Raw genomic sequence first — 10,286 nt, 5'->3', positions numbered from 1 at the left:
TTCTACCTAACATTTACTTTTGGGTTTCAGAAGAAAATTTTGGAAAGACATGGTGACGATTTACATAACGACATAATTTTCATTATTGGGTGAACTGTCCCTTTACGCTCACGTTTCCTGAGCTGTTTGGCCACAATCGTAAATAAACAATAGATAAGGTTTGTAAGCTCATGAGTAAAACCGTTAACCACAGTTCTATTCTTTTTTATCTCAGAAGGTTTCTACGTGCGCACATGACATTACACACAAGACTTTTCATGTGTATCTCTGACGACAGTTCCTGTTATTTGGCGTCTGATGATTAACCTCAGTTCCGCTCTTGGATTCTAATAGAGGATCTCAAGATGGCGTCGAGTGGAGGAGATGGAGAACTTGAGTGGACCGCAGCCGTACGGCCACTTTTATCAGCGTCCTACACGGCTTTCGAAACGAAAGAGCTACCTCAGCTTATAGGATCCATCATAACCAGGTCAGACGAGGGCTTGTTTGTTGAGTTGGCTCGTGCAGGGCTGAAATAAACTGTTGAGTGACTGCATTAGCTGTGATGCTATGGCAGCACCGAGGCTGTGTCTCAAAACCTAGTCAGCTGACTACCTTCACAGCATTTCGGGGCATCGTGAGAGGGTTTGGACGATTCCAAATGCGCGTATGATGTCCGAAAATGCTCTTTTAAAATGCTTTCGGTGGCCAAAAATGATTTTGAATCGTCTGGGTTTGTATATGCTGACTAAATGTGCCGTCTACGAATGCAGCTCACTGTGTTTTGAGACAGAGCCGTAGTGTTACTGTGCATTTACAGTAGCAGATACATAAGATTCTGCTTCATCATCAGGCCGGAGACCCACTCTTTTACGTTCATATAACCTGCCTGGTTGATATTTTATCAATGCCGCTTACTTATAATGGATGTACAGGATCCCACGACGTCCGCACCTAAATAAAGTGATTTTGTATTTGTGTCGGAAGTGAATTAATTGACACCGAATGAGCATGTTAGCCTCCCTCGATTAACCCCAACCAACGCTAGCTAACCTGCTAGCCACTGTCAAGAGCTATTCATAATACTCATACTCGTCTTTTTTAATTATCCTGATAAATCTTCCTCTGTCAGTCAGCGGCAACCACATTAGTCCCAGTTACTCAAAGTTTTAATTGCAGTCGGTTCAATTTAATGCAAATAGGGGGTGTGCCTGCTAACTAGCAAGCCATGACTTAGCAGCTGGTGCTAGTGTTACTGATGGTTCGCTAATTGTGTGTTAGCCGATTTTGGTCAAGTGGACAAACGTCGGAATTCTGTTTTAGTTTGTCGTGGGGTTAGTTGTCCACTTCAAAAGCTTGTTTGTCTGTGTGTAAATATATGTAACTTACTGTCATCAGTTTCGTTTTTACGGAAACCGTGCTTGGTCTTCCCAATCAAATACATTACGGTGTTTGTCATTTACAGCGGTGTTAATCAACTTATTTAATTACGAGCCAAACAACTGCCTGACCTTTAAAATAAACAGTAAACACATTGAATTGAATCTGTGATAGGAAAACTTTAACTGTCATCTTGTCGATGTGCATGAGCTAAGTGCAACTTAGTCAGTCAAAAATGAAAGTAACACGATTGATAATGAATTGAGCAACTAACCTATACTGGACTAAACCAGTTTATGTTAGCGGTTTAATAATAATTGAGTGTTAATTGTTTTAATTGTTTCATCTGTGTTCATCAGACTGGGCTCAGATTCATTTTATGAATGTTTGCTGACACGAGTGTATTTGCTCAAAAACGTTTATTGCCAGTGGCATTCTCTGAATGGATAAAATGAAGCTGAAATGTGTATTTTTCCTAAAAGAGTTTTCCCTGAAACTCGTTCAAAAATATTAATAAATACTAGGGCTGCACGATAAATCGCATGCGACGCGTTAAATATCGCATGCGATTTATCGTGCAGCCCTAATAAATACTATAATAGTATATAAATAGTAGTAAAATAACACTGGTACAAGTTGGACAATTATCACAAGAGATTTTAGGAATCATTTAAAACCTTAAACAGCTTTTGTGATGTTTGTATGTTGTTGTTACATTTAAATCTGAAAGCAATATCAATGTTCCGTCTGTCAGATAAGGTCATGCATTCCTACTCCTGTGAGTTTATCTTACAAAGAAATTCCCTTTTGTGCTTTGGAATTTGTTTTTCACCTTTTATTGCTAACTAGTTGTTACATGCTCGCTATAGGATAGTTTTTATGTTTATCTCTGCAAGAATCATGTATATTGCTGGATGGAACAACATTTTGGGAGTTCTTTAGTTATTTTAGCTTCTGTTGGGAATTTCAACATGAAGTTAACCGTAATTATGAATTTGTTTCCATTCTTATTGACAGATTCAACAGAAAACATTGTTTGTCTTCATAATCTTTCATTAGAACATAATAACTTGCTTTATCAGTAATGATTTCGCTTTTCCTTATACGTCAGAATGGTCAGATCATGCAAAGTACTAGATAATATTATTAACCAATAGCCAAATAGCTGTGTAGGTATTGGTTTAGCACACTTGCATTCTGATGCACACTGACTTTCACAATTCAGTCAATTTCTGATGGATAATCAAGTCCTGTCTTAAATTTGATCTAATTAAATATGTGGAAGTATCACATTACAGAAGTTAAATGAGATGCAAACTGCAGTTTACATTGATTTCAGCGGTTTCCCTCTTCTTTTTTTCTACAGTGAATCTGAGATTCTTCACCATGACAAACAGTATGAGCCATTCTACTCCTCTTTTGTGGCACTATCTGCACATTACATCACCACAGTTTGTGGACAAAGTATGTCACATTTCAATGTTTTATTCTAAAACTGTCATTTCATTAATTTCTAGCTGAAATTCATCATATTTCTAGCTAAATATAGGCATACACAGGTTTAACTGTAGTGTTGTTTTTGGCGGCCTGTTTTAATTTTAGTTTTAGTCTAGTCTTTGTGTGAAGCTGTCATTTTAGTTTTTATTAGTTTTAGTCACGTTCATACTCTTTTTCATACTGTTGCGTCTTGTCTCGTTTTCGTCACGTGATAAAGGTTCGTTGACGACGATATTTAGTCATAATTTTCGTTGACGAAAGCAACACTATTTAACTGGCTATTAAAAATGTTCCCAATTTTTTTTTTTTTTTTTTTTACAATTTTCTGTCCCATTTCAGTCCCCAGAAATCAGTTGCTGTCAGTAGCTGCAGCATGTAAAGTATTGATTGAATTCTCATTGCTCCGTCTGGAGAATCCTGATGAAGCATGTGCAGTCTCTCAGGTCAGATATGAACCTTGGTGTAATACATTTTGTCTGTTAGCATTTTCTCATAGACTAACTTCCTTTCTCCTTCCACTCCACAGAAGCACCTGATCCTCTTAATAAAAGGCCTTTGTACTGGCTGCAGTCGATTGGATCGGACAGAGATCATCACCTTTACTGCAATGATGAAGTCAGCCAAACTACCCCAAACTGTCAAGACCCTTTCTGATGGTAATAGTAGTTTCAGATTGTCACAGCACCGTGTTACCAGATAAATGAGCTGTCTAGTTAATGTAAAGGCAACGTGAAATGTCAGGATTGGTGTAATGACCTGTCTTTATAGACGTAATCTCTATGATTTAGCTAGGTATTATAGAGCCAGGATGGGGATGAATGTTGAGCGTTTTGCTTGTAAATTCAACACAGCTGTTCAGAAATAAACAGCTTGAGGTGGTGAAATTGTTTCATTTGTAGGATTTTCTTGTTTGCTTTCCCTTTTGCCTTGTAAATTAAAGGCTGATAATATCCAGTGTAGACTGGCTCAAATAATTCTTACAGGTCTAGTTGTGCTGAATTTTGAAGGACCAGGGGGACCTTTATGATGTTATTGAAGTTCCAATAGTGTGTAAATGTGGAATTTTAAAGGGACAGATCCCATGTGGACAGATTGCCTAAGTTCTCTTTAATACATTGTCTTGCAATGCTGATGCAGTTCAGGCAGTACACAGATGTGTCATAACTATATTTTTCCTCTTTACAGCTTGTTATCTGCTGTACACAAGAATTAATGAAGTATCATTTTCTTGTGTGCCTGCTTTGCTGCTCATTTGATTATTGTGGCTAATTAGAGGCTCTCTTGTGAGTTTTACTCAGTTTAGATCAAGTCAGGAGGGAGCTGTTCTGTTTAGTAATTGAATTCTTTAACACATTAGTAAGCCATTCTTTTAGCGTGCTAATTTAGTACTATTAATTATTAAAAAAGAGAACATGATTTAAAAATGAATGGAATTTAATCAGGCCTCCTGACCTGTACATAAATTCCATTTTATGGAACTGTCCTAATTTGGGGGCAATTCTCAGCAAATATTTTTTTATGATTGTATGCAATTAATTTGATTCATTAAACAGTGCATCAAGCCCTGCAAATTAATCATGAAATCTAATTTTTACAAAAATAGCATCCTTCATCATGGCACAGTTTGGCAAGTAACTGGTGGCACAGATTAGTCCAGACAAAGCATTGTGTTATCTGAGTGTATTAAAGGGGTCCTATTATGCTCTTTTACAATGTCTTGAATTTGTTTTGGGGGTGTACTAGAACATGCTCTCATGCTTGGTGGCTTCGAAAAACGCATTATTTTTTTACGTAATTTACATTATTACAATACCTTTCTCCCCATCCTGGCACAAACGGCTCGATTAGTTCCAGGGTTGATGAACGCCCGCCTTCCGAAAAACAAAATGTGATGTGATTGGTTAGCTGTCCCAGTGCGTTGTGATTGGCGAACAGCTTAGACTGTGTTTCAGTACTGCCCCGCCCCTTGCTCCGTCTTTCAACAAAAGCTTTTTGGGCGAATCCGGCAGGCACTGTACTCCCTCATGTTGTGGAAGCTGTCCTCAGTAAAATGCGCAGCCCACAATAGCAAATTGGGGTTATAATGCTCAGAGACAGAGGTAAAAAATAAATTGCAACCACTGTTTCCTGACATCATCCGCTTTCGGAAGCCCAAAGAAAGACGTTTGGGCATGGAGGTGAAAAAAAACAACGTTTCAGGCGGTCGTGCACAGGACGAGAAGCGCTAGTCCAAACGAGCCGTTCATTGTAGTTCTTGAAAAGGGATTTTTTGTTTTTTAAATCTCCCTTTGGAGTGGACTTTGAGATTTGTAAGTTTGAAGATCTTTTTTATGCCCAAACATACACACTACACACTGACTAAAATTCAAAAAGTGAAAAAGCGTAATAGGACCCCTTTAACTTTTTTCTTTGTAAGTGCCAGGCTGGCAGAAAGGAAACTTTGTTCTCTTTCCTCTGTCAGAGAGGATTCGAGATTGTCCAGAATGGATGAGATTCTGTCTGCTGATATTCTGCAATTGCCTTTGGTGCTCTTGTTTTCCAGTGGAGGACCAGAAGGAGCTTCCCTCCCCTGTTAACCCTGAACTCAGACAAAAAGAAGTCCAAATGAACTTCTTCAATCAGCTGACCTCAGTCTTTGACCCTGACATTACCATGCTGGCCTCTCCATCCGCTCACATGCAGGTCGGTGAATTAGACGAGTCTTTCGATTGAGTTCACGATGATGTGACCACTTCTGGGTTTACTGCTGTTTTGTAGTGAGCAAACAAAGATGTTTTTTGGACAAAACCATGATGTCATGTGTTTTACAGGGTGAGAATGAGTGTGATGACCAGACAACAGATCAGGCAATGCAGGCCAAAATGAAGAATGCCTTCATCTCTCAAAATGTGTCCAGTTTACAAGAATTAGGTGAGTTGCACTTGCACTTTATCAGTGGTTCTTAAATGTTTGATTTCAAATACCACCCGTTGAAACGAAGTTGAGTGTATTTTGTTACACAATGAAAACCTTTATTTTTATCCCATGCATTACAGGGGGCTCAGAGAAGTTGCTGCGCGTGTGCCTCAACCTTCCCTACTTCTTACGGTATATCAACCGCTTCCAGGATGCGGTATCCGCCAATTCTTTCTTCATCATGCCAGCCACTGTGGCAGACGCCACCGCTGTCCGAAATGGGTAAACCAAAGTCACCCTCAGCTCACTGCTGTTTATTAAATCTGTTGAGCTTGAGTAATCCTGACTTTCCCTCCCTGTGTTTCAGTTTTCACTCCCTGGTGATTGATGTGACCATGGCCTTGGACACACTTTCCTTGCCTGTACTGGAGCCTTTGACCCCTGGGAGACTACTTGATGTGACTGTGTTAGCACTAAGCTGCCTCTATGCAGGTGGGTTGATTGAAAAAGCTCCTTTTGTCTAGTTCAGATATACACAGAGAGCTTCAGGAGTATTTTTTTTTCTCTCAGGTGTGAGTGTGGCAACTTGCATGGCCATACTGCAGGTGGGCAGCGGCTTGCAGCTTCGTTCGACCTCCACTGGCTCCAAAGAGGAAGACTATGAAAACGACGCTGCTACCATCGTGCAGAAATGCGTAGGTGTCAATAGTCAAGATGACAGTTTTATTGTCTTTGGTACACTCCTCATCTTACACTTTTCCTCTTTTCAACAGTTGGAAATCTATGAGATGATTGGACAGGCCATCAGTAACTCTCGCAGAGCTGGAGGAGAGGTAGGTGAATACTTTGCCACAGAGTATATAACATTAATGAGAACGGCCCGTGTCTAAGATCGTGCTTCATGTTTCGACAGCATTATCAGAACTTTCAGCTCTTGGGTGCCTGGTGCCTGTTGAACAGTCTGTATTTGATACTGAACTTGAGCCCCACGGCCCTGGCTGATAAAGGGAAGGAGAAAGATCCCCTGGCAGCACTACGGGTCAGAGACATCGCCACCCGAACCAAGGATGGAGCAGGATCTCCTAAACTTGGCCCAGGGAAAGGGTAAGTACCTCTGTGTTCTGTACTTGAAATGATGACCTAATGAATGTGGGTGCGTGAAATATAAGAGAGCCCTAAAATGCATGTACCAAGTTCTTAGAAATAGTCTGTTCATGTTAGTTTTAAAAACATTCAGTTGAGTGACTTCTATGTAAATGTCATGTGGTGTGATGATCAACTAAAGAGTTGCAACCTATTTTCGTTACATCTTGAATTCATGTGAGAGAAAGCAGCTTAATCATTATTTTAAAAAAATGTATTTTATTTATTTTATATATCTGACACTGTGTACAGATACTCTGCCATACTGTACTCTCTCTTTAGGGCCAAATAGCATTGCACTTTACTCTGCTGTTGTGTTTGGGTTTGCCAGTGAGTGATGTAGTTCTGTTTGATTTGTGCAGTAATCTGACTGATTCTGATGTTGTGATTCAGAGCAGCAGTAGATGTTAGTGAAGCATCAGGACTGAAGCTCTGGATCAGCTGAGGGAGGGGCTTGCTTTCTTTATATATTTTACCTTTATCTTGGTTAACATGTTTTTCAATTAGAGTATGTAATGTATAGATGTGATCAGATGTACGGTAATTTGGTAAAAATCCGATTTGGCTTCTGCTCAGTACATTGTGCGTGGTGATGAAGTCTAATAGTCGAGCATTTATTATGCTACAGAATAAATTTCCCAGGTTGCTGCTCACACAGATGCCTCTGTAGTTAGTTGTTAGGATCAAATTTATCTCCGTTTTTAAAGATTGGTGTTATCAAGCCTTGATTCCAGATGTCAGGGAAGTAACCTACACTCAGAAGCACATTGAATAATTTTAGAATGGCCAATTGGAATTTACTGCTTGTGTGTTTTATCATTTCGTTTAATATCCCATCAGGTCCAGATGCTTTTTTGAGTTGGAGGTTTCTGATTTTTTCTTTAAGTTCTTTATCAGTTATTGGGAAATCTAATGGGTTTTCACTCCAAAAAAATCACCATAAGAGCTAAACAAAACACAGCACGAGAAGTGCACATTAAACTCTCTCTCTCAGTTGCGTTATCATCAACATACAGCGAATTACACAAAACATTACAACTAACAGTAAAAAAATATATACAGATCTCATGCCTTTTCGGGGGGGGTGCTTAATAAACTGACAAACTTTAAATCCGAAGAACTGCGTGCTTTCATTACCCATATAGCTCCGTAGACTAGAAAACCCGTCAAAATAAGAGTCCCGCCTAAGGAAAGGAGATCTCATACATATTTAAACTTACAAAAAAATATTAAAATGTATACAAAAACAAATTAGAAGATTAATTAGCAATAAAACTGCTAGTATAATTTAATGCAGGTGTTTTTGAACTTTACTGATTTAAAACATGATCAAAATATCTATTAATTCAAATATATTTTGATGCCAAAATTTCAAATAATAGAGGAAGTGACAAGTATCGGAATCGGCCAATAAGTGTTTGCTAAAATCGGTATCGGCCCTAAAAAAAATCCTATCGGTGCATCCCTTATATATATATATATATATATATATATATATATAATTAATTTATAAATATTAAGTTTTTGGGGAATTCGCACCACATTTTACAACCTAATATTGCCTTGAAATAAAAAGTTTAAATTATCTGATATTTTAAGAGGTGTATTTAATGATGTACACTTTAAAAGATGGTCTGCAGGGATCCTCTCTACATTATTTCCTGATTTTTTTTTTCTCTCTGCTTGTTGGTAGCAAAAATTGTATACAATTTTATGCTATAATATAAAAGTTACATTTTATATAAAAAAACTATTTTCTAAATTATGATATCAGGACAGTATCATTGTCATTTTTTACTTTATGTACCCCAAGGAATATCAAATTTTTAATACAGAAATAAATTAAACATAATAGGTGAAATGTGTTGAATGTATGAGTTGCATATTTTGTGTATTTTAGATTATTAAAAAAATGCCACATGTAAGTAAGTGTGTCAGTAAATGTGAAGTATTTTCTCTCATCAGGCACCAAGGTTTTGGGGTTCTGTCAGTCATTCTGGCCAATCATTCAATCAAGCTGCTCACATCACTGTTCCAGGACTTGCAAGTGGAGGCTCTTCACAGAGTAAGACTGAACATAACTGCTTCTTTTAAACTACCGGAGCATTTTTGTGTTGTAAATACGAGTGAAGCTGTTTTCTGTCTTTCAGGGCTGGGCCAGTGACGGGCCTCCAGCAGAGCTGAACATCATGGCCCAGAGCACGTCCATACAGAGAGTGCAGAGACTCATTGACTCGGTCCCTCTCACCAATCTGCTCTTCACGCTGCTCTCCACCTCCTATAAAAAGGTATGTGACCACAAGACTTGATCATGGTTGCTATGAGGAAGTGGTCTGTTGTGTTTGATGAATGTGGTGCCTCTGGTTCTGCTTGATTCAGGCGTGTGTGCTGCAGCGGCAGAGAAAAGGTTCGGTCAGCAGTGACGCCAGTGCCTCCACTGACTCCAACACTTACTACGAAGATGACTTCAGCAGCACAGAAGAGGACAGCAGTCAAGGTAGCAAACACTGCAGATTTCTCAAAATTTTACCTTGTAAATAAAGGCCACAGTGAGGTCAGACATTGAAGTTGATTTAGTTAATTTAAACAGAGTAGTTGCTTTTAACAGTAAATTTCCCCGTTAGAGTGATGTCTAGCTGGGTGAATCTCACAAAAAATGTCCAAGTTGTATTTCAAAATCAAAAGGAAAAATTATATATTTTGCCGAAAAGGAAGCGTATTTTTGGAATTTTCTAATGAAAATCATATTTCCATTGAAGAATATTTCATGGAGCACGTTTACATGCACGTTCTTAAGCCAATTATGCTTAATAAGCTGAAAACGCACGTGGTCATGTAAACGTGGTAACCCGTTTTCTTTTATCGGAGTAAGGTCATAAATGGTGTAAGCATAAACCGGTCGACACAGTTAGTTTTTTGCCTCTTACCCCAATTTCGCGTGGCATGTAAACGCAATTACCCGCTTTCTGTTGGCTTATTGAAGTGCGCATGTGTGATACGTGACAGGAATGCATCGTTAGTGCAGATTTAAGCAGTAAAGAATTAATTTGCAGTAGGGCTGGGCGATATGGGCAAAAATTCATATCTCTGTATTTTTTGGCCGATTTGCGATATACGGTATATATCTCGGTATTTTTGTTTTTGTATTTGGATTAAAAAAAATCTGTATTTAATATATATAAATTTGACTTACCACCCAATGTTGTCCAACAAAAAAATACATATTAAAGGCTATGAAAACAAATAGTGAATGTAACCATGTAAGCTTTTATATTATGTGCAAAAAAGGGTTAAAATCACATTTCATTGTAACATTGCAATTAGTGGTCAACCGATATTGGTTTTTTGACAGCCGATGCCGATATCTTGGAAAGCAGGGTGGCTGATATAAA

The 10,286-nt window shown here is 38.5% G+C and overlaps 1 protein-coding gene across 1 annotated transcript in view; it reads left to right on the top strand.

Annotated features, from left to right (window-relative positions):
* Positions 1-306: 306 nt before the first annotated feature.
* Positions 307-10,286, top strand: part of LOC107703045 (E3 ubiquitin-protein ligase UBR4-like) — a 58,278-nt gene continuing 48,298 nt past the window's right edge. The window contains exons 1-14 of the mRNA XM_016505538.1: positions 307-469; positions 2,726-2,823; positions 3,196-3,299; positions 3,383-3,512; positions 5,399-5,538; positions 5,667-5,766; positions 5,892-6,033; positions 6,119-6,243; positions 6,322-6,446; positions 6,525-6,584; positions 6,665-6,855; positions 8,860-8,959; positions 9,045-9,182; positions 9,274-9,391. Coding sequence (XP_016361024.1) covers positions 345-469; positions 2,726-2,823; positions 3,196-3,299; positions 3,383-3,512; positions 5,399-5,538; positions 5,667-5,766; positions 5,892-6,033; positions 6,119-6,243; positions 6,322-6,446; positions 6,525-6,584; positions 6,665-6,855; positions 8,860-8,959; positions 9,045-9,182; positions 9,274-9,391 — 1,696 coding nt within the window. The 5' untranslated portion in view covers positions 307-344. The remainder of the gene's footprint in view (positions 470-2,725; positions 2,824-3,195; positions 3,300-3,382; positions 3,513-5,398; positions 5,539-5,666; positions 5,767-5,891; positions 6,034-6,118; positions 6,244-6,321; positions 6,447-6,524; positions 6,585-6,664; positions 6,856-8,859; positions 8,960-9,044; positions 9,183-9,273; positions 9,392-10,286) is intronic.

The sequence above is a fragment of the Sinocyclocheilus anshuiensis genome, unplaced genomic scaffold, assembly GCF_001515605.1.
Source record: "Sinocyclocheilus anshuiensis isolate Anshui unplaced genomic scaffold, SAMN03320099.WGS_v1.1 scaffold883, whole genome shotgun sequence".
Taxonomy (NCBI): domain Eukaryota; kingdom Metazoa; phylum Chordata; class Actinopteri; order Cypriniformes; family Cyprinidae; genus Sinocyclocheilus; species Sinocyclocheilus anshuiensis.
The sequence above is the reverse complement of the archived record's forward strand: the minus strand, read 5'-3'. Positions and strand labels throughout refer to the sequence as shown.